General features: G+C 43.3%; 1 protein-coding gene across 1 annotated transcript; it reads left to right on the top strand.

The window, feature by feature from the left end:
* The first annotated feature begins 6,774 nt into the window (after positions 1 to 6,774).
* On the top strand, positions 6,775 to 23,583 carry LOC108783656 (putative deoxyribonuclease tatdn3-B). Its single transcript, XM_018552660.1, has 10 exons — positions 6,775 to 6,899; positions 8,596 to 8,628; positions 9,420 to 9,493; positions 12,038 to 12,122; positions 13,811 to 13,873; positions 14,843 to 14,952; positions 16,432 to 16,487; positions 20,558 to 20,670; positions 22,494 to 22,574; positions 23,440 to 23,583. The coding sequence occupies exons 1-10, from the start codon at positions 6,837 to 6,839 to the stop codon at positions 23,581 to 23,583; spliced, it is 822 nt and encodes a 273-aa protein (XP_018408162.1). The 5' UTR covers positions 6,775 to 6,836.
* The last annotated feature ends 1,197 nt before the right edge of the window (positions 23,584 to 24,780 follow it).

Genomic DNA, 24,780 nt, shown 5'->3' with positions numbered 1-24,780 from the left:
TATATATATATATATATATTACAGGGCTTGAAAAATGTTAGGATTTCTCACCAGTCAGTCAAAAATTTCACCAGTCAGCATGAACGGACTAAAGCCTTGCAATTTATGTTAACATTTTTTGAGGACAGATAGAGCTTTCTTTTGGAGGTATATAATCACCTCGGGGGTTATTTATGTTACTATATAATGAAAAAAGTACCGTAAATGTAAAAGAAAAAAAAAAGTTTCCCTGTTATGTTATGTTATAAAACATTTATACCCATATTTTTGCTCAAAAAAAAACAGTTTCCCTACGTTATGTTATAAAACATTTTATTCTTACCCATATTTTTAGTAAAACATAAAATGTGGTATCACGTCGGGTAAATAGACACCAAACATGTCGAGCCTTAAAATTGCGTGCGCCCGCAAAAATCACAAAAGACGCCCATAGGCGACGCTTAAAACGCTTTTACTGCTCCTCAGTTTAGTGTTATCGGTGATTGATGGCCCTAAAATTATTGCTCTCACTCCGACGTTTGCGGCGATAGGTAACATGTGCAACACAATAGGCGCAATCGGCGTTTTCGCACGTAGGCGCACCCAACGCATATCTGATTGTGTGTGTGGTGGGTGGGGACTTGAAAAAAAAAAATTTCTTTTTACATTTTTTCTATGCTTTATTTTTTTTAGGATTCTTTAATTTTTGTATTACTTTTTTTTTTTGACACACAACTTTATTACTATTACATCGGGGGCTAAGAAGCTCCCTATATAATAGCCAATTTACATGACAGGTCCTCTTTATGGAGACATCAGGGGTCTCCAAGACCCCTAATGTCACCTAGGGGAGATCTGCTTCATCAGCTTCTGTAGCTGGAGAGTGACACTGAATGCAGGAAGTGATGTCATATACATCACTTCCTGCATTCGGGGACTGAGAGGAGATCAAAGGGAGTTCATATACTGAACTCCCTTTGATCTCCTGTCACGGAGCCGTGCTGGTCCCGGGCCGCATCGGGCACAGCGGATCTCGGGACCGGCAGTGACAGCTGCTAATACAAGCGATCAAGCGTCTCTAGAGACGCCCGATCGCTTGAATGTAAAGCTCCCGCCCGGCCTGTAATTACAACGGCCGGCCGGGAAGCTGCTCGTCGGGGTCCACCGTCCTTTCGTCTACCGTCCTCTCGTCACAGACAAGTGGACGAGTGGATTTTTCAAGCCCTGTATATATACACACACACACACACACACACACACACACACAGAGAGAGAGTGGCCAGATTATTATGACCACCCCATCAGTACTTCGTTGAGCCACGAGATGACTCCACGAGATGTTGAAAGGTGATGCGAGGAATCTGACACGGCACTGTTGGCCTTCTGTTGTCTTGTACCAGTCTTGCCACTCTCCGTTCTGCCCTAACATTGACTAGTTGCTGACGGCCACAATTCGCACATTCAGACCCAGATTTTCGGCTGACAGTCCAGTCTTTAACACTTTAACAACAGCTGCTCTTGAACATTTAACGAATTCTGCTGTTTTGCTGATACTCGCTCCATGGCTCCGAGCGCCAACAATCATCCCACGTTCAAAGGTTGTTAAATCGCGTTGTTTACCCATATCTTCAGAAAAAAATCACTTCTACTGTCGTGGTAAACAACCTGCTTCCCTATTTATAATGGTCTGGCCCTTTAGCAACTTCAGCGTGAAATTATAGCTAATTTGCCTACAAACGTCAGGTGGTCATAATAATCTGGCCACTCAGTGTATATGCACACACACATTATATATACATACACACATATACATACTTTAATACATAAATAACATATGAGGTTCTAAAGGGGTTCAATTTGAGCATTCTGCATGTAGTCACACCCCTCTAGCACCTCCTGTGCCATTAAAATCCAAGCTAATGAATGCTTTGAGCAAGTATTTGACATTTTGCACAGCAGCGGGAGCTCACTTTACCGAAGCTGGCCAACATCAACATATACTGCAATATATGCAAACCAAGAACCCCTGAATTTAATGCAAAGGTTTGGTTGAAGTTTGCTTGTGACAGCCTATAGCAGTGTGCAATACTGAGCATGTGACCTTTTCCTATAATGAAGTACTAGAGTACCATTGGCTCCAGAGGGCTGGTGTCACTGAAGGGCTGGTGTAAAAGCAGAAGAAGATAAAAACTGAATAGCCCATTAAATGAAATAATAACAAAACAGCTTTAGTTGCCATATTCATCTCCAATCCAGAGGATTTCCCCTACAGTATTATTTTTCTGCCACTAGATGTCCTTAGGCTGATGTCTAGCATCATTCAGCCCATTTCCTCTAAGCCCAGGTCGTCCTGGACCTGTCTGAGCCTCTGACTTGAGAGTCAAAGGAGAAGCAGCACAGTGATGAGATCACCTCTCTGTCACTGTGCTTTATCCTCCTATCAGCATGCATCTTGTCAGCACATGAACTGAATGGCTCCTTGTACTTTCTCTCACACTGCAAGAGGCTAATACCAGGTAAGATTCAGGTACTGACACTGCTTGCACGTATCAATATATTTATTAGGGATGCACCGATATATCAGCTGCCAAAACATATCCGCTGAAAATGGCACTTTTGGCTAGATGCCGAAAAGTGCAATTTTTGTGCCGATACATCAGTGCATCCCTGCTTTCTTTCCTCCCCGCTGGGCGCTGCTCTGTGTCCTGGCGGGGAGAGGAAGTGCGACAGCCAGCCGAGCGTTGCAGGAGGAGAGCGCTGTGAGCGGCCGCTGTCTCTCCTCCCACACCGCTCAGCCGCCTATCACAGTTCGACAGAGCGGTGTGGGAGCAGAAACAGCCCACGCTGTCACAGGAGGTTGAGCTCTCCTCCCTGCACCGCCCCACCCAGCCTCCTGTGACAGCTTGTCAGAAAGGAGAGCGAGGTACACACACTCACAGGGTTATTCACAAAAGGGTGAAGAGTTTGGAGAAGGCAGGAGAAGTGAAAATCTAGGACAACATCGCTGAACCGGAAAGTGAGCTGAAATGGAGAATTTTTCCAAATCAGCTATTTTGGCCTAGATTGTTCACTTCTCCTGCCTCCTCCAAACTCTTCACCCTTTTGTGAATAACTGTCAGTGATCGCTGAGTGTTTGTACATAATTGAGGACATGGTATGGTTACTATATCCTCAATTATGAATGAATGGGAAGTGATCTACATCACCTCCTGTTCATTCATAATTGTGGTTATAGTAAACATACTCTGTCCTCATGTTATCAATGAACAGGAACCCTCAGTATAGAGGGTTCCTGTTCATTGATAACAGCAGGGGATACAGAATAAGAGATTGAGGACTTTGTGTCCTCAATCTCTTTTTCTATTTTAAAAGGGAAATATCAGGGGTCTGTTTAGACCCCTAATATTTCCCAGAAGCCCCTAAAAGTAAAGTAAAAGATAAAAATATTTAATAAAAAAAATGAATAAAAATATAAAAAAAAAATGTAAAAAAAAGTTTCTAAAAATAAAATATTTAAAAAAAAAACAACATTTTCGGTTTTGGCCTGACAATTCTTTTTATTTCGGTTTTGTTTCTGAAATTTTCATTTTGTTGCACCTCTAATATTCATGATAATAGAGTGGTATTATTATATCTGCCTTGGGTTCAGCTTTAAAAGGGCAAGTTCACTTTCTCATAAAATGCAAAAAAAAAAAAAGAAACCTACCACCACAGCTCCTGGATCTCAGAAGCACTTCTCATTAGTCAGTGTGGTCATGTGACCATGCTGACCCGTGAGCACTCATGATTTACGGGCATTATATACTACGGGGCTGTGAAGTGTACAGACTATACACCGGCTGGTGGGGAGATCACCTAGGTATGTGCAATGGGGGAGGGAGAGGTAGCAGGTCGCTGTCAAATTTTTTCACATTTTGTGAGAATGTGAACTTACCCTTTAAGAAAACCCTGTTTAGAGAAAATAAATTAGTAGGCTGCCATTGCTGGCCTCCTAAAAATAGCATTTCCAGGACAAGTGGTCAGCAGTGGTGGCCTCATTGTTCTCACTACAGGTTTGCTTCACACAAATCTCACTGACAACCCAACTCAATTTCAGGTTCTATAGCAAAATACGTCTCACCCAGGTGAAGTTCTTGTGATGCTGCTGCTTCTGCTCCTCATTCAGATACTGCTGACTATCCAGTATTTCTTTGCAGATTCCTGTGCACATTCCCAGAACCTCCTGCAACAACTGCTTAGAACAACACTGCACCTTATAGTCCCTGGTAGCCTCTCCTGTATTGCTCTCAGGGGTCACATTAGAAGGCTGCCTTCTATCAACAGGGTCCTCAATGTTCAGATTTGTCTGTAGGTTTTTCCTGGCACTGATACTTCCCCCAGGATCCTGTGACACTTCCCCACTCTGGATTCTGGGTTCAGCTTCCCCCCTCTTCTCTTTCTTACCATCACTTCCTTTTACTGTCACACTTTTTCCACTACTAATGCCGGAGCCATCATGGCTTCTCCTTGGTCTTAGGTTTTTACCTGGACTTCTGACCCCACCAGAGATGTCTAACGCTCTCTCACTTATTACTTGTTCCTCTTTGCTTAAAAGTGCATTACTATCCCTTCCTTTGGCAGAGGTGGAAACTCCAGCTTCCTTGCAGTCTTTTTGTTTGCTGGATCTGGCCTCCTCACTGGTCAAATCATGGCTTTTAGTGGGTGAACTGGATCCTCTGGGGCGATCCTCTACATTAATGCTGGCACCCTCGTGACTTTTTAGTTGCTGTAAGCTTCTGCTGTGGCTGTTGCTCCCACCGAGGCCCTCAGGTCCTTTTTCTCCTTGAGAGTTGGGCTCAGTGGGATGCGCATTATCCTTCATCTCCTTTCTTGAAACTGCACTTTCACCCAATCTTCTGACTGCTTTAGAGGCTCCAGGCTCCTTGTAATTCTTTGCTTTGCTGGCTCTGGTCTCTGTGAATGATGCATTGGCACCTGTGGATGAACCAGCTCCTTTGGGGCTGTCCTCTACATTAATATTGGTGCCATTAATGTTTCTCCTTGGTTGTAAGTTTATTATATGACTGTTGCTCCCACCAGGCTCCTCAGATCCTTCCCCTTGTTGAGAGCTGGTCTCAGCAAGCTTTGGATTTTCATTCTTCCGCTTGCTTGAGACTACACTTTCATCTCGTCTCTCGACAGCATGTTCTTCAAGATCTTTGGCTCCGCTGGTTCTGGTCTTTCTGTTGAGTGTTAGAGTGGAGGAGCTGTCCTCTACATTAAAGCTGGAGCCCTCATGGCTTCTGTTCGAATGTAAGCTTCTATCATGACTGTTGCTTGCACCAGGGTCCTCAGCGCCACCTTCTTTTTGAGAGTTGGGCTCAGCAAGGTTTATATTTTCCTTTTTCTTCTTGTTTGAGTTTGCACCTTTACCCCTGATGGCAGTGGAGGCTCCAGGCCCCTCAAGGTTTTTTCTTCCACTGGATCTGGTCTGTCTCTGGAGCGGTGTATTCGTTCCAGCAGCTCCTCTGGGGGTGTTCCTTCTATTAGTGATGGAGCCATCATGGCTTCTCCTTGGTGGTAGGCTTCTATCGTGGCTGCTGTTCTCACCAGGACCCTCAGATCCTTGTTCCTTTTCAAAGTTGGGATCCGGGAGGTGTGCATTGTCATTTTTCTCCTTGCTTGAGATCGCACCTTCACCCAGTCCTCTGGCTGCAGTAGAAGCTCCAGGCACCTCATGGTTTTTAGATTTGCTGGATCTGGTATCTCTACTGAAGGTATTATCAGTGGAGGATCCTTCTCTGGTGCTGTCCGCTACATGTAAACTGGAGCTATTGCGGTTTCTCCTTGGTCGTATAGTTCTACTGTGTTCCCCTCCAGGTGTATGGGTGGTGTCAACAGTTTTAGCGTTGGGCTCCATGGGGTGTGCACTCTCTATGGAGTCCCTCTTCTCCTTTCTTCCTGTGGAGGGCGCTGTGTCACTGGGCTTCTTGTCTGTTTCATTCTCCTTATGAGGGGTATCTGTGCTTCTTCTTTTGCCCAAGGATCTCTCCTGCCCTCCTGTGTCTACCTTCCTCTTCTCTGCAGAGAGTCGTTTTGCATTACCGGAAGTCCTAGGTTTTGCAGGGCCCCGGGCCCCTGAGGAGGTCGCGGCCGCTCCACTGTCAGCGTCCGCTTTCGCATTCTGTAAACGGAGACTCTGTCGCTGCAGACTGTCAACATTTGCCGCCATTTTCAAAAACCGGACAGCCCCTCACCGGACGTCCGGTATCCAAACGGCACCTCCGGGAACTCTGCCTAACACATTCGTTCCGCGTAGTTTGGAGGGATGGCTCGCTTTGGTATTTTTCCTTCTTGATCTCTCTGTACGTATATGCTAGTGCTTAATAATTATTTCTAAATAAATAGCACAGCATACTTAGCATTTTGCTTTATTGTACATATGCGCACCGGAAGTCAGTCATCCGCCATCTTACTACTCTCAAATGATAGTTGACATAACTTCTGGATACGTTTAGTTTTTCATCCTTGCATTCAGTATGTTTACAATATTTAATTTAATCCTTACATTCAGTATGTTTACAATAATTTATTAACAAATGGGGGGAAAATTAAACTAGCGAGCGACTGGCTGGCAACAGGAAGCGGCAAATCGCCATTTTACTACACCAAATAGTAATATCTTTTAAAATATATTTAAAAAACAATTTTAGAGGATATTTTAGTAGAATAACATGGAAATATTTTATGTGTAGAGTACCTGTAGCTTTGTCGATAAAAGCGGGTGTACAAAGATGAAGGCTGGCGCATGCGCAGTGAGGGTCCGAGCTGGGCTGTGGGTTGACATATGTCTGGAAGTTCTTGCAGGGGGACTCGGGATGGATCTGTATAGGGGGTTTGTGGATTGTCATTGTCACCTGGCTGCTGCAGAATTTAACCAAGTAAGAGTCCTATTCATTGTTTTCTCCCTTCATGTCTCTGTAATGTGCAATGACAGTGACACAGCTCTTCCTCTGGGCTGTTATAGGGCGGACGATGGCAAAGTGAGTTTCCTGCTTCTCCTACCAACCATGTGCTCAGCTGCCTTTTATCAACTAATGACAATATTAGTTTACGTTAGGCCAGTGGTTCTCAACCTTTCTAGGGCCGGGACCCCTTGGTAACATTTGCCAAGTTGTGGTGACCCCCCAACGGTAAAATTTAGGGATGACGCGGCTGCTGCAGCGACATCTGGCGGCGTGGCGGGAGAACTGACACTGCTGCGCTAGGAGAGGGCTGAGAAGGACTCTCACCTATTTAAAAAAAAATGATCGCAGGGAAAGGTTTCATCTGCTCGATCGAGCAGATTAAACCTTTCCAGGAGAAAGTGTTTCTCTCCCCATTCGACCCCCGACGGGGTCGCGACCCACAGGTTGAGAACCGCTGCCTTAGACCCTACAATAGACATTCTCCACCTTATCATAGAGGAACCCCTGAAATCATTTTCTGTTGTCTGGGAACCCCCGTTGAAAATGATTATATATACAGTGTAGGGTGCATTGGCATGAACAGATTTGCAGAGATAATAACAAACTAAGTAATATGGATTGTGGCATAATTAGCATATTGACACTCATAATGGATCCCCTCCTCTATACGGACAAATTCTTTTCAGCAATAATCATGGAATTAAAGAAATAGTAATACAGGCCAAAAAAGAAATGCAGACCGTGAAAATGATAGTGTCCCCTTACATTGAGGTCAGAGGGAAGAATGCCCCCTTACATTGAGGTCAGAGGGAAGAATGCCCCCTTACATTGAGGTCAAAGGGAAGAATGCCCCTTACATTGAGGTCAGAGGGAAAAATGCCCCCTTACATTGAGGTCAGAGGGAAGAATGCCCCCTTACATGGAGGTCAAAGGGAAGAATGCCCCTTACATTGAGGTCAGAGGGAAGAATGCCCCCTTACATTGAGGTCAGAGGGAAGAATGCCCCCTTACATTGAGGTCAAAAGGAAGAATGCCCCCTTACATTGAGGTCAGGGAAGAATGCCCCCTTACATTGTGGGTCAAAGGGAAGAACGTCCCCTTACACTTAGGGCCAGTGGTAAGAATGCCCCCTTACATTGGGGTGAGTGGAAAGAATGCTACTTATAGTTGTGTGAAAAAGTGTTGGCCCCCCTTCCTGATTTTTCATTGTTTTGTACGTTTGTCACACTTTAATGTTTCAGATCATCAAACAAATTTAAATATTAGTCAAAGATAACACAAGTAAACACAACATGCAGTTTTTAAAGGAAGGTTTTTATTATTAAGGGAAAACAAAATCCAAACCCACATGGCCCTGTGTGAAAAAGTGTTTGCCCCCTAAACCTAATAACTGGTTGGCCACCCTTAGCAGCAAGAACTGCAATCAAGCATTTGCGATAACTTGCAATGACTCTGTTACAGCACTGTGCAGGAATTTTGGTCCACTCATCTTGGCAGAATTGTTGTAAATCAGCCACATTGGAAGGTTTTCGAGCATGAACCGCCTTTTTAAGGTCATGCCACAGCATCTCAATAGGATTCAGGTCAGGACTTTGACTAGGCCACAGTGGAAAGGTAACATGCCAACTCTGGAATTTGTGTGTGCATTCATTGTTTCTTTCCATTGCAGGACATCGATATTATTTTGCAAGAAGCGAAGGCAGTGAGTATTATCTCATTTATGATAATTATAAACCTGTCTTAGATATAGGACATCTGTTTTCTAAATTAGCCTTTTTGAGTAGTTATTTCCTCGTTCAAAATGATCACATCAGATAGGCTTAGTGCAGAAAAACATGATTAGTAAACCTGTCTTGGTGCACTGGGGCTGTGAGCTAATTTCCCACCAGTACACTATGAAGTCAATTTACTTTCATAGCAAGTTTTCACTAATCTTAGAGTGAATAAAGCGAAACAAAATAAAAATTCACTAAGCCAAACAAAGAGTTTTTGATTGAAGTCCGCAGCAAATTTATCCCATTTGCAAAGTGACTTTTTACTTAGCGTAGTGAATGGGGTGAATCTGTGTTAACTACAATCAGTTGTGCAAGGAAAATTCCTGTTTTGTTGGGTTTTTTAAGTATTTTTTCACCTTGTTTCACCTTATTTACTAATGAAAACATTGAATGTGCTTCTTTAGTGAATCTGGGTCATTGTGATTAGAGCTTTCTCATTGTGATCTGGTGTCACACAGTGCCTCCTTGATGCCCAGCTGATTCATATATGTATTGCAGTTTTATTCTGTGACTCAATCGGCGCTACCAGACCTGTGACCCCCAATCTGTTACCATCAGTACACGGAGAACTACTACCAATCAGGGTTACATCATCACTGTGCAGCCAATCACAGGAGCCCCTGCTGTTGGCCCTGAGTCACAGGGCCAGCTTCTGCCAGTGGCAAGAGATAAAAATGAATACCATGTTTCACATTTTGGACCTTTTTCTGGATTTCAGGCTGGTGTCCAAGCTCTTGTTGCGGTGGCAGAGCACTCAGCGGAATTTGAAAAATTAATTCAGCTTTCTAGAAGGTAAGCCTAAAATATCTGTGCGTAATATGCATCTATTAAGGGCCAACTCCACCCAAAGCTAATATTTCTAGTAAACCTGTGTTTCACCCCTGCAGGGCAGAGCCACAGGTTTCATTTCATGCCCCCTCCCCAGCAGCTCATACTCCCCTTTTACTTAACTAAAGATGCCCAGTTTTTTGCATTATACAGGAGCATGTGACCATAGTGGGCCACTCACCAAGCACCAACACTGTCATATGGGGGGACTCCATAGCCCCGTGTAGGCTGTGACTGCATGACGTGTAGTTTGTGAGGGGCAGTGCAATACGTTTTTGACTGAGGATGAAAGAACAAAGTTAAACATAATATTGAATAAGGAAGCAAGGAACATGAGAATATGCCGGGGGAAAGTGAAAGATTTGAACTCGCAGTGCAAGAGAGCTGTGATGTCAGAGAGGGGGACATGATCACAAGGAGCCTGTAAGTTCCGACACTCCTGGAAGCAGTAGATATATGCAAAAACATTTTTTTTTAAAGTTACCAAATATGTAACAACTTGTCTCTGTCTCTGGCCCCCGGCTGTGAAATCCAGCTTCTCGAGCTGCTGTGCAGTAGGATGAGACCAGGCGCATGCGCAGTAGAGATCACTGGTGGGGAGAAGAGGAGAGACACAGTGGAGGTGAATGCACGCAGCCCGGAGTGTGCACGTCGGACAGACACCGTGGGACATGAGGAGTCTGCGCTGGATCAGAGACCGGCACCAGCGCTGGAAAGACTCTTGAAAACTACTGGAAATGAGAAGATGATCGGATCAAGAGGCATCATTTAATTTAAGTCCTTACACCAGCATTGGGGGGGGGGGGGATTGTGACTTTAATGCCACTCTAAAATGTCTGCGGTGGTGACAGGGTCTCCTTAAAGCAGAAGTTGCACAGTTCTCTTATTACGTCCGGGGGCCCCTACCCCTGTAAAAGTCGCTGCTTGTTATTACCTGTAATGAAAAAAGTATGATTTTATACTTGCCCTAGTGCAGTCTTCTGCCCAGCGTGTCTAGGCGAGACTGATGTCATGCTCCTTGTGGCTTGGTCTACAAAACGACAGTATGTTGTCCGCCCCCAAAAGGGTTTAAAGTAGAACTGAAGCCACAACTTGGTTTTTAGTTTTGGATAGAGTGGAGGGGGAGTAGAAGTCCTGTCAGTATTTTAATGCTTTCTGTGACTTTGTCGTGGAGAATCACCCTCTTGATTCATCCTGGTGATTACTATTAAGCCCGTCACATTGAGCGATTTATCGCGCGGTAATTCCCGCGATATCGCGGCAAATTACCGCGCGATATCGCGTTCCAATGCATTTCAATGGGGCAAAGGGTCCTGCTGTCGCGGGTGGTGTGTCGCTACAGCAGGACCCTTTTTGGAGCAGATTTAGCCGCGATTCAAGCTTGCTCAATGCAAGCTTGAACGAGATATCGCGCAACAAATCTCGCGATGTCGCGCAATATGCAAATCGCGCGACAAACGCGCGATTTGCATATCACGCAGTGGGAACGGGGCCTTAGTACGAGTGAAAGTAAAAGAAAATCCCAAGGTTTGGGCTGTTACTAGAACAGGAATAGAGGGGAAATCTTCCAATGGGCACACCAGTTCCGGTGACCCTGCTGACCACCAACAAATTCCTTTCACTTCCAGTTGTGCCTATGGGGGGCAGGAAGTGAAGGCAAATCTCCTCAATGGGACACAGATGGCAAAAAAAACTGACGGGGTTATAACCCTCCCTTACTCTATTCAAAACTAAGAAAACACAATTCTGGCTTTAGTTCCACTTTAAGAACTAAGTGCATTTCTGACAGATCAACAAGTATTTTTCTGTACATGTAGGTTATTTAAAGGGATCAAACATGGGGACATGAGAATATATTGCAAAGATATACTGCATGTGGTTCTTTTTTGTTTTTTTCCTTTGACATACGATTTAAGCCGTTATAGAAACATTCCCTAGTTTACCCAAAAGTAAAAACAAAACAGATGTTGGCTGTTAACTATACTTTAGGTGCAAAGATGCCTGCGTGTCGCTTTAACTGTCCCAAAATAATGGGGGGAATTCATAAAAAAAAAAAAAAAACTGGAGCAGACCGTTTTCTGATGCTAACCAATCAGGTTTTCTGTTCAGTTTGTTCAGTTAAGCTTTGAAAATGAGAAGCTGATTGGTTGCCATGGGCAGCTGCTCTAGATTCTGTCTGCTCCAGTTTATTTGAATTCATCCCTGTGTTCTGCCCAGGAGCCCCTGAACCTGGCTGCACACTGCAAATAAAGTTCTGTATGTGAGTAGAGGGCTGTGCAGTCAGGTTCTGGAAGCCTGGGTGAGAGGATTATTGGGCTTTGTTGCCCGTCTGATCAGAGGTTGTGTTGTCTGTGCCCGGCCCAACCGCTGAGACCCTGACGCTACTTTGTGGTTATGTTGTGTTTCCATTGTCGATTCAACTAGTACATAGCAGTGATCTTGTTTAGTAGCACAGATGTAAAATTATAAGCTGGTCATGTTGTTTATCCAGTGACTGACTGTACACAGGAATGCGGGACTGGTGTTTCCATGTTTAGGGGTGCACCCGGTGCAAACGGACGCCTCGGAGCAGCCACGCAGCGCCACCCTCCAGGTACAGTGACTTAGCCTTTATCACTAAACAGATATTCAGAACTTCAATTCTGTAAGGACATTCATTTTACTCCATGGCCGCATCTTTATGATGTCTCTAATAGCGATGAGCAAATCTCTGAAAATTCACACTAATGGTGATTTGATGGAGGATGACTTTGGTGAGGGCATATTCCAATACGACCAGCATGTGTAGTGAGCAAGTAAAGGGATCCTTTGATCCCCTTATTAGTTTATGCAAGGAAAGCAGAGTTAGAGGGACACTAAAATCAGGAGTTAAATCTTAAAAAGACATTCAAGTACTTTATTAAATGTTTCTTATTTGTGTATCACTCAGCTGTAGATCCTCAAATCATCTCTGAATTGGTGCGGACACTGTCCTTCCTTTTAGGGGGTGGCTACTTTTGTTCCCCAGGGTCCCTGTGTGTGTTGTAAAGTAGCCACCGCTCCAAACTCACTTCTGTGATGGAATACAATCTCACATTTAATTTACTAATTCATTTTGAAGTTAAAGTCTATCACGGGAGTGAGCTTGGAGCAGTGACTACTTTACAACACAATATAGTGAGGTTGGAGCACCTCAGCGCTTTTAGAAAAAATAATTTCCTGGTAGATGGAAGGTAATTAAATCAGATGACACTTTCTTACACCTCATGGGACTCCAAGGGAAAGATCTTTGTACTTGACTTCCCAGACCTTCTAATAAGATGTCCAATTCTTCCCGTTAGATTGATTTTTTTATTTCTTGTGTTGGAGAAGCAAGAGGAAAAGGAAAGTATACCTCCTGTTGTTGCAAGAGGATTGAGATTCCAGCACGGTAGGGAAACAATCAAGGAACTGTTGCAGGAGCGAGACTCCAGCATGGGAGGGAATCAGTCAAGGAACTATTACAGACGGGCTGAGACTCCAGTGTGGGAGGGAACCAATCGGGGAACAGTTACAGAAGGAGCGAGACTCCAGCATGGGAAGGAATCAATCAAGGAACTATTACAGAAGGGCTGAGACTCCAGTGTGGGAGGGAACCAATCGGGGAACAGTTGCAGAAGGGGTGAGACTCCAGTGTGGGAGGGAACCAATCGGGGAACAGTTACAGAAGGAGCGAGACTCCTGCATGGGAGGGAGTCAATCAAGGAACTATTACAGAAGGGCTGAGACTCCAGTGTGGGAGGGAACCAATCGGGGAACAGTTGCAGAAGGGGTGAGACTCCAGTGTGGGAGGGAACCAATCGGGGAATAGTTACAGAAGTGGTTATACTCCAGTGTGGGAGGGAACCAATCGGGGAACAGTTACAGAAGTGGTGATACTCCAGTGTGGGAGGGAACCAATCAAGGAACTATTACAGAAGGGATGAGACTCCGGCATGTGTGGGAACCAATCCGGGAATAGTTACAGAAGGGATGAGACTCCGGCATGTGTGGGAACCAATCCAGGAATAGTTACAGAAGGGATGAGACTCCAGCATGGGAGGGAATCAATTAGGGATCTGCGTCAGGGGCATCCTACCACTGGAGTCCACAAGAGATTGAATAATAAAAAAGGTGACTCAGTCCAGACTCCATCTAAAACCAAAATATTAGTTTTGATTGTATACTTTTGCCAGCCATTGCTTTCATACATAAAACATTTAAATGCTTGAAAAGTAAAGATTTATGAATTCTGATGCCGTATATTATTTTTATCTTCTACAGGACTTAAAAGATGCTTTGCCTTTAATTGAACTGTACAAGGATGAATTGGTGGCTATTGGGGAGGTACAGAATATGTAATATTAGATTTTTAGGTTGTGTGTATTTGGAGAGCTTTTGCTGTGCAATGTGACAATCCCTTCATACAATCCTCACCCCAAATTAGACACCATCTTGTTTCATGAGTAGATTTGCTGCAGGTATGGAAGTAAAGCAATGCCCATGCATTCTATTTTTTGGAAGGGTGATTTTTTTTCCCCCTTTTTTTAAACCTGCCTTATACCAATTACAGTCAATAGAAATAGTTTTTTTTTTCTTTTTCAATAAGACGTTTTTAAAAAGTTTTATTTTTGGTGCCCAATTATGTTGTGAAATGTATCTGTTACCTATGGAATGCAGGGGAGTGTCTGGGACCAATGTTTGCAGAAGCCCCTGGAGTTAGAACAGTGCTGCCACCGACACGCCCCCTTCTCTAATCCACTGCAGTTGCAATAGTGAGTGTAACTGAGTGGGTGGGACATGTTTTCCTAAATCCCTCCCCCAGTCCGGTGCCTATATTACATTTCTGCAGCTAGGCAGCTTGGCAGGAGCCAATTCTAGAATATAAATTGAAGACAGTTAAAGGGATTTGGGACAGGGATGACCTTTTAGGAAAAACGGCATGCCATTTCTAGTTTAATTTATTACAGGCATTTATTTAGCACCAACAACTGATGCAACACGCTACATTTATATCAGTCGCTGTCCTCAAGGAGCTTACTTTCTAAGGTCCCTCTCTCACATGCATACTTACACACACAGCAGGGCCAATTTAGATGGAAGTCAGTTAACCTACCCGCATGTCTTTAGACTGTGGGAGGAAACCATGCAAGCACAGAGAAATCATACAAACTCCATGCAGATAGTGTCCTGGCCAGGATGGAACTAAGGACCCCATTGCTGCAAGGCAGCAGTGCTAACCACTAAGCCACTGTGCTGTCTCTAGATGGCTACAAATCATATTCAGTTAATTAGCTGTGTTGTGCATGCTTTCAGGTTGGCCTGGATTTCACTCCCCGGATCGCCAGCACAGACGACCAGAAGGAAGAGCAGCGTCAGGTGTTCATCAGACAGATAGAATTGGCCAAACACCTAGGACTACCCCTGTAAGACCTTTATACTTTCATTCATTCAAATATGGTTTGTGTGTCTGGAATATTGCTTATTTAGCATTATTTTGAACCCTTTTCTACAAATAATACATAGCGTCTCATGTACATGCTACCTAATGTCAGTTTGTTCCCTTTCTCCCCTGGGCAGCAATCCCAATGTGGCCGCCTCGGCCTCCTCATCCTTGGGCCTGACACGGCCTCCTTGTTATCTTCGCCGCCTGACTGGAGCTCCGTCCTTTCCGTCACTCGACAAATTTTTTTCTCTCTTGGGGGCCGCTTGCCAATTTTTTGCCGCAATTGGTCCGCGGGCCGGTACATTTGCCGCCCCGCCGGAATCTGCCACCCACGGCAAACGCCTTGTTTGCCTCGCGGCAGATACGCCCCTGCTGAACCACTGCTCTTTTATACACAGATTATAACACTAAATGTAACTGCTTACTCTGTGTGGCTGTCATAGCTGGAAACATGCTGCAGGTAATGTATTGTAGTACATGAGCTTCAGCCAAAGGAAACATTTTATCAGAACTTAGCACAGCTTTTGCTCCCTATGGCTCTCCAGTTGTGGAGCTACATGTTCCAGGATACCCTGACTTACTAGGACTTATAGTTTCATAGATGTAGTTACTTAGGGGGTGTCTTTTTTTACTTGTATTCTAAAAACCTAAACAGACTGCCATTTGCCATATCAACCAAAATATTACCTTTTTTGCCAACTGGTGGGCTAAGCTTTTCTGTACGGCAGTTCTCTGCTCGGCTTGCTTCTATACCCTGATTAGTAAGTACATGTGACATTTATGTATGTAGTGAGTTATTTACATATCTGTCCTAACCATGGCTGCTCTGTAACACAGCTTTGGCTGTCCGTTTCCTATCATCTTCCTTTATAGCATTCCCCACCTTCAGCTCATAACTCACACAGAGAGAATGGTGAGACTCCATATGAGAATTGCACATATAAATATTGCTGCCTCCTTTGGAGCCCTAGAGACAAGGGGGCCCTGGACAATTCCCCAGTTTGTCTCCTCCATCCCCCAAACACTTGACCTAGGAAGAGTTGTGGGTGGTTTGGTGTCCATAAATTTAAACACATTTTGGACATCGGAAAACTGCTGCAGCGTAATTTTTCTTCTTGCCTATATTACCCATTTAGCGTCCACTGATTATTTTGACTTTCCGCTAAGTGTAGAATGATTCTTATCAGTTGCTATGGGCAGAAGGAACATTTAATAGTAGCATTCTTTTTTATACATTCGTGTCATTGCAGTTACATTCATTGCATGCACCCTTTCATGGTTCCATTGCAGTACGGGAGTGATCCTAATAGGTTGGACTTGATGGACTAATGTCTTTATTCAACCTCAAATACTATGTAACTATGTAAAAGACAGCCATGTTCCATTAAAAAACCACTGATATGTTGACTTGTTCCATGATATGCTGTAATCTTTTTACAATTTGTTTCCTCACTCCCAGAAATGTTCACTCCCGATCAGCAGGAAGGCCGACTATAAATCTGTTGAAGGAACAAGGTACAATGCATTTTATATTGATTTGTTCAAAGAAAACCTACAAGGATATCTATTATCCATCTCAGCCAAAGCTCCTGCATGCACTTCACCTTCCTTATAGAAGTCTCACTGTACACCTTTCCTTTTCTTCATGTCCCCAGTGGACAAAGTGCATGTATCTAATGGGTTAATAGGGTCAAATCGATTTCAACCTTAGAGACAAAAAAAAATGATGGATCATTTTTCTCCAATTAACAAAATTGTCTCAGTGAATGTGGTTTTCATTTGAGATGCTGCGTTTATTCCATAATCAAATGTTGAAATCAAACAGAATCTCGAATTACGTTCTACAAGTCTCTGATGGCATTATGAGTTGTACTGATGAGATTATTCATATGAAAATCAACCAGTGTATGGCTAGCTTTACTGTCTGAGATGGCTCTTAGCCATAGGGCCTGAGAGATCATCTAAAGTCTAATATTTTCTGCTCTTCCATTTGCTGGACTGTATAACTTTTCTGTGTGCTTAACAGTATCACGTCATAGAGCTCTAGAATTAAAGCGTATCTAAAATCAAGAACAAATCGCAGCTTACCAGCTCTTAAAGGAGACGTATTGGGAAGAGTCAATTTTATTCTACTCAATACTTAGAGCCGACATGTGATGCTGCAGGTGTCCCATGCTAGCTCTATAGGTTGAGAGCTGAGCGATCACAGACCGCTGATCGTGCAGCTCATGGCTTCCCCCTGCAGAAAGCCATGACTATAAGTCACCAATCCTCGCAGTGTGTTCCCCTTCCCTCTCTGTTCCTCCAGTGCTCATTGGAGGGACAGACAGGTGGAGGGGGCGGGCACAGCTTGCTCTGGCTCCAGAGAGGCAGAGCCAGCTTTCAATCAGGCAGCGGGGTGGATCTTGACAATTTTGTCAGGATCTTTCCGTCTCCAGCTCAGCTCTGCACTGTCAGCATATAGTGGGCAGTAGCCTGCTAGATGCTGGTTTTGGGTCACAGGAGGACATTAGTAAATGTCCTCCTGTGACCCAAAAGAGGACTAAAGACGAACAAAAAGGTTTGGCTTTAGTTCTCTTTGAAATGTTTTATCTGCATTTGTTTTCTTCTTTTCACGCAAAAAGAAAAATTAGGGGGAGGGCGGCCTTTCACCTCCATACACAATATGATTTTTCTCATTCAGCTCCGCAGACTGAACCAAAAAAATGTCTCAATTTCCCCATCCCCGTCAAACAGCATAAATAGCAGAATCTCCCCTGCCAGCTGTTGTATTCGGACAGCTAGCCTCTACAGCTGATTGGATGCAGTCATTGTTTGATTGATAAAATCAACTTTTGGCAAACCGTGTGGTGCCTGCAGGCTCACCTATGGATTGAATGTTGGCCAATTTAGCACGCAAAATGGGCCAAAATTTGATACGTGTATGGCAAGCTTCAGCACCAAGGGTCATCCCTAGACACAGTTTGTGAAGCTACTGATGGAGGTAAATCTTAATCTTGCACAGCTACGGCTGAAATTATAATAAAAACTGGATGTCTAGACTTTGGCGTAAGTCCACTCATGACAGGTTCTCTTAAAAAGTAGAACACCAGTTAAAACTTTATTTTTTGAGTTTTGGATAGAGTGGGAGATGGTTAGAACTTCTGGCATGTTTCATTGTATCTACTTCCCCGTCGGGGAGATTTTCTCTTTGTTCTTGGCCCACGTGAGTGGAAATCTCCTGGTTGAGAGTGGTGGCGATTGTCATCAGGATGTAAGGGGAATCCTTCCCAACGAGGATACCTTCCAGTCTTGGTCCTGGTGTTCAGGGGATTACTGGAGGATTATATCAGGACATATTCTGGTTCAATAGAATTCATAGTGTTTTGGAAATTGGCTTGGGCCAAACGAACAAATCCATGCCGCATTAAAAGTGCGCCAAACACAAACAAATTTAAAAGCACGTGTATTAAGCTCTTTTGTGCAAGGAAAGGCAACACTTGTGCAGAGTCAAGAAAAGGTGGTGCTTTCATGGTGGAGTTTCTGTTCCAAGAGTGTCCCCTGCACCGAAGCTCTATTTATTTTAGTGATGTCAAACAGGAAGTGATGTCAAACAGGAAGCGATGTCAACAACCAACATCACTTCCTCATTACACCAACATATCATAGCCAGCCAACGAAACACATGTATACAAAAGAAAGGGGAGTGTATGTCTGTGTCATAGTAGAAGCAGTGTGCATAGCCCATAAACCCGTGTGCACAGCCGCATGTTTTCCTAGCTGCCATCTTTCCAGACTCATTTGTTTTCTTCTTTTCACGCAAAAAGAAAAATTAGGGGGAGGGCGGCCTTTCACCTCCATACACAATATGATTTTTCTCATTCAGCTCCGCAGACTGAACCAAAAAAATGTCTCAATTTCCCCATCCCCGTCAAACAGCATAAATAGCAGAATCTCCCCTGCCAGCTGTTGTATTCGGACAGCTAGCCTCTACAGCTGATTGGATGCAGTCATTGTTTGATTGATAAAATCAACTTTTGGCAAACCGTGTGGTGCCTGCAGGCTCACCTATGGATTGAATGTTGGCCAATTTAGCACGCAAAATGGGCCAAAATTTGATACGTGTATGGCAAGCTTCAGCACCAAGGGTCATCCCTAGACACAGTTTGTGAAGCTACTGATGGAGGTAAATCTTAATCTTGCACAGCTACGGCTGAAATTATAATAAAAACTGGATGTCTAGACTTTGGCGTAAGTCCACTCATGACAGGTTCTCTTAAAAAGTAGAACACCAGTTAAAACTTTATTTTTTGAGTTTTGGATAGAGTGGGAGATGGTTAGAACTTCTGGCATGTTTCATTGTATCTACTTCCCCGTCGGGGAGATTTTCTCTTTGTTCTTGGCCCACGTGAGTGGAAATCTCCTGGTTGAGAGTGGTGGCGATTGTCATCAGGATGTAAGGGGAATCCTTCCCAACGAGGATACCTTCCAGTCTTGGTCCTGGTGTTCAGGGGATTACTGGAGGATTATATCAGGACATATTCTGGTTGAATAGAATTCATAGTGTTTTGGAAATTGGCTTGGGCCAAACGAACAAATCCATGCCGCATTAAAAGTGCGCCAAACACAAACAAATTTAAAAGCACGTGTATTAAGCTCTTTTGTGCAAGGAAAGGCAACACTTGTGCAGAGTCAAGAAAAGGTGGTGCTTTCATGGTGGAGTTTCTGTTCCAAGAGTGTCCCCTCCACCGAAGCTCTATTTATTTTAGTGATGTCAAACAGGAAGCGATGTCAACAACCAACATCACTTCCTCATTACACCAACATATCATAGCCAGCCAACGAAACACATGTATACAAAAGAAAGGGGAGTGTATGTCTGTGTCATAGTAGAAGCAGTGTGCATAGCCCATAAACCCGTGTGCACAGCCGCATGTTTTCCTAGCTGCCATCTTTCCAGACCCACAAACACAATCTCCAATTACCACTGGAGCAAACCTTATCCAGCACTGCTCAGTGAGCAATGCCCAATAAATTTACTATGATTCTCATGAATGCGAGCTTATCTGCAGGGACAATGCCATACTATTTCCAGCGTGCTGATCAAACGCATTAGAAATACAAACGCACGTTTCTTTCATAAAGGCAGATATGTATCTTAAATAATACTATGTCCTCAAAGCAAGTGCATACACGCCAAGCCAATAAATCCGTGCATCGCGCAGGGGCCCTGGCCGGCATCCATATATTCGCTAAGAACACACTGCTCCGCCACGCACATCAATCTCCCCCCGCCAACAGCCCAGCGCATAGCACATGGACCATTTGCCAGCGGAGACCTCTGTGCACGGCGGCCGCGTCGCCACAGGAAGATATCCACTCCAATGGTTTACACTCAGTGCTAATTAATCCAGGTCACGCTCTAATCGAGCGTGGCCCAGAAACCCGACACTGAGAGACATGATGACAATATTGCAATATACTAAAAACACATCCTAATAAAATGTCCACGACAATAGCTGGACTAGATGTCATATACTGTATATTCCTGACTTCAGATCAGATTTATTCATTAAGTGCAGTAAAGGATTTTTCATTTTTTGTAGGTGCTGAAAAGGTTCTGCTTCATGCATTCGATGGGAAGCCCTCAGTGGCAATGGAAGGCGTGAAAGCTGGATTTTTCTTTTCCATCCCTCCGTCCATCATCAGAAGTGAGCAGGTAAAAGAAAAATGGGGCTCAGTTTCTCTATCAGTTTATCACAAGGAGTAGAACATCAGCTAGGGACTTTCAGGGACTGCAGAGAGTAACTAACACTCACAAGTGTCTGTGCAAAGATTAAACAGGCCTGAAGGGGAGAACAGGAAGTTGAACTCCAAGCAAGCATCTAAATACAAAGGCGAAATAAATAAATGTGGATTGCTTCATCTACCAAAAGATTTCTAATTCTGTTGAGCTGGTCTTGTAATCCAGGAACCCCTACTTGATAGCCAGCATAGCCAGGACCTGGACCTGTAGCTGTCATTGAATCGTTAGAATAACACTAGTGGTATTTTATGGCCTACTCATTTACAGGCTCTTAACTGCAGGACCTAGTGGAAATTTGTGTACCAAGGTAAAAAACTTTAACCAATTTAGTTGCGCTGGAAAAACTATGTGAAAACACCAGCTGCAACAATGTGTATAACTGTGATCAATGTGAGCAATTATGTTGCGCTTGGTAGTGAGCAATGTTCTTACTGTGTCATCTTGCTATTTATATTCAAGTGAAAAATAAAAAATTGATGGATAAATGAGTGAATAAAGATTCATAAATTAGTGTAAAATATGTATAATAAATAAATAAATTATTATAATTAGTAAACTGTGTCTTTGTTCTGTTCAATGAAATATTGAACAGAACAAAGACACAGTTTACTAATTATAATAATTTATTTATTTATTATACATATTTTACACTAATTTATGAATCTTTATTCACTCATTTATTCATTTATCCATCAATTTTTTATTTTTATTTTTCACTTGAATATAAATAGCAAGATGACACAGTAAGAACATTGCTCACTACCAAGCGCAACATAATTGCTCACATTGTGTACCAAGGTGACCTCCGATTTTAGTAGAAAAGCTTAAGTGTGTGACTCGCCATTGGCACTTTATTTTTACATTATTTTAGGCAGTTCAGCTTGGTCTGGACACATCCCCAACAATCTGATTGGACAGTGAAGGAGCAGCAGAATTCTGATGAGTCATTACTGTGCTCACTCGGCTATCACTTTCAGTAATCATCTACCTTGTCAGTATTTGATGACTCGGGGTGGATTCACACTATAACGTTGCATTAATGGCACGCTACAATGCAAAGCGCCTACTGTGCTTTATAGTACGGGTGGTGCGTTGTGTTACCATTCAATGTAATGGCACCCCAAGCACATCTTCAGCTGCAATGTACCTGAGCGTGCGTTGCACTGTAGTGTGTGTTAACCGCATAGACCTCGCCGCAACTGTGCGTTACGCAGTGGTGTGCGTTAATCGCACAGAACCGTGCGATTAATGCAGCACTATGGTGTGAATGGGCCCTGAAAGCAAAGTCTTTGCAAAGAACGAAGCCACACTCCAACTTTCTGCATGTATTAAGATTTATTGTACCTGACATTACACGCCCCCCCAGGACCTCACTCCCAACAGACTTTATCATAGGGATCACATGTGCATTTCAGCAGATCCAGATTAGCACCTAGTGTTGACTCTGTCTCCCAGTTGTGCTGTACAGAGTTTTACAGTAGGCTGATGTTGGAACAAATGAAGGTACATAGACCAGTTGCATTTAAAAAAAATCCATTATACAATTTTTATACAGTAAATACCGGTATATAGAGTTGATGATTTTTCTCTACCTGCCTGGAGTTCAGCTTAAATGTCTGCTTATAATGCTGATGTGCCTTAGTGCTTTGTGATCATGATAACTGAGTTTTGGAATGTAAAGGGGTAGAAAGCTTTGAATGTGATATCATATGTGATTCAGTCTTTCCTTGCTTAAGAAGCAGAAACTAGTGAAACAACTTCCTCTGGAAAACATGTGTCTGGAAACAGACTCTCCAGCTCTGGGTCCGGAAAAACAGGTATTTTCTTTTATTTACCATTTTATTTTTGTTTTTTGTCTGAATCTTTGATAGTCTTTTCAGTTGATCAATATATAAACGCACAGTAATTCCGTAATTCCCTTGTGTTGTTGTTTTTTTTTTTTGCCTTGCACAGCAATTTACTGGAGACTGTTTTACCTTTTTAACATTTACTTATGTAGATTGTGTTTATTCAACACATTTACCTTTTTTCAATGCTTGGTTTTGTTCAGCCGCGATCTGCCTGCTGCGACTGGGGTGCCATTAGAAAATAATTCCTTAAAGGATAATCAATCGTAGCTTTATTGGAGACTCATGTCAGATACACAAGCGCTTTCGGGGCCACGCAGGGTCCCTTCATCAGGCATAGCATAGCGCCTGCGTGGCCCCGAAAACTTGTGTATCTTGTGTATCTGACATAAGTCTCCAATAAATATACGATTGATGATCCTTTAAGGAATTTGGTGTGCTAGTGATGTTTCTCTTTTACTATTTGCAACTGGCGGTGCCATCCGCAGTCATTCCAATCACCCTTCCCCGAATACGGGATCTCCGGTAAGGATTGCAACAAGCCTTCTATCTGATTAGAAAAGAATTGCCGCGTGGTCACGTATTGCCCCAGTGTGAACCGGGCTTCAGGCTTTAAGAATCTATTGGTCAGAAAGCCCTTCGTAGTGACTTCAGCCTTGCTATCAGGTGAAGGACGGAAATAGAATCCTTTGTGCGGAGTTCTGTTAGCTTTAAGGATGTGACTTTGTCAGTAGAAGGAATAAGTCTAAAGATTATTACCATATTCAAAGAATTTAACAATAAGCACATAAAATTTGATTTCAGGTTTACTATTAATTTTACATATTTTTAACAGGTGAGAAACGAGCCCAAAAATATCACATTTGCTGCTGAATACATCGCTAAAACCAAAGGGATCTCCCTGGGAGAAGTGATTGAAATAACTACAAAGAATGCCATCAAACTATTTCCCAAACTGCAACAAGCTGTTCACAAATAAAGAAATATTGTTTTGTAGACGTGGGGACAATGTTTTGTGTTCTTAGCTGGTAGTTGGAGGCTGGAGAAGAGTGAAAGACGTGTGAAACCCATGAGTCATGTTATACAGGAAGCAGCCACAGTCTACTTGTAGGGAAGATATATGAATGGAGATCAGGCTGTATATCATCTCCCACTCACCGATCTTCACCCCAAGCCCTTGTAGCTTTATCTTCAGTAGAGTAGTGCTGTACTTTTACATAAGGCTCCGTTCAAACCTAGGCTCAACATTTTCAAGCTCATATGCTTTTTCCAGCGTTCTGCGTTGTACAGCTTGCGACATGTCAACAGGGGCCATTGAAGTGAATGCGATTTCTAGTGCTGAGAGTTTTGTTGCCTTTAGGCCTCATTTACACCAGACACAGTGCGTTCCGGACTGCATTGCGGCCGGCTCAGTATGTCATATAAAATTCTGAATTGGAGCATTTGATGATGTCATCATTGAGTCAGCTAATTGTGTTCGAAAGCCCTTAAAAATTTCGACCAGACCTGCTACTTGGACAGAGAGCCAAATGTATTAAACAGGTTTCTTTTATTGTTTGTGAAATCAGTGAAAGAATAAGGCATATTGGATAATATAATAGTATATGTGTGTATGTATTTTATTTATAGACACTATCACATGATGACTTGGAACTCGTGTTTAAGAAAAAGATGCTTGTGCCTGGAGTTCCACTTTAAGGTCAGACCCTAAAAAAGGATAACTGAAGAGTGACAGAGGGATTTAGTTTAAAAAGAATGGGCAGTCCCTCTGAATCGAGGCACAGTTTGGAGCTATGAATCAGTGAATGAACCTTAAACCTGTCATTCAATCACACAGAATACAATCGGATTGTACAAGGTGTGAGTAAGATTTATATGATTATACATTACAATGGAAACCCTCAACCACTAGAAATCATTTCTGATTCGACAGCTGTCAACCACGTGCACACAATGTCTCCGCCCCTGTCAATATAGCTGCGTACAGCGGAAATCCCTCCCGCCAGGAGGCCACACCCCCCACGAGCGGTTTTACTCCAAAGCCCGCTCCCCGTGCCTGTGAAAAGCGATAGGAAGAATGGCTGCGCGTTTTATAGACTGTCACTGTCATGTGACAGCTGATGAGTTTCTACAGGTAACCATGGCAGTTTTGGAGATTTATAATATAAGGAAAACG

This window comes from Nanorana parkeri, unplaced genomic scaffold, assembly GCF_000935625.1.
Source record: "Nanorana parkeri isolate BGI_ZX_2015 unplaced genomic scaffold, ASM93562v1 scaffold1, whole genome shotgun sequence".
NCBI classification, from domain to species: Eukaryota; Metazoa; Chordata; class Amphibia; order Anura; family Dicroglossidae; genus Nanorana; species Nanorana parkeri.
This window is presented reverse-complemented; position numbering and strand designations above follow the sequence as displayed.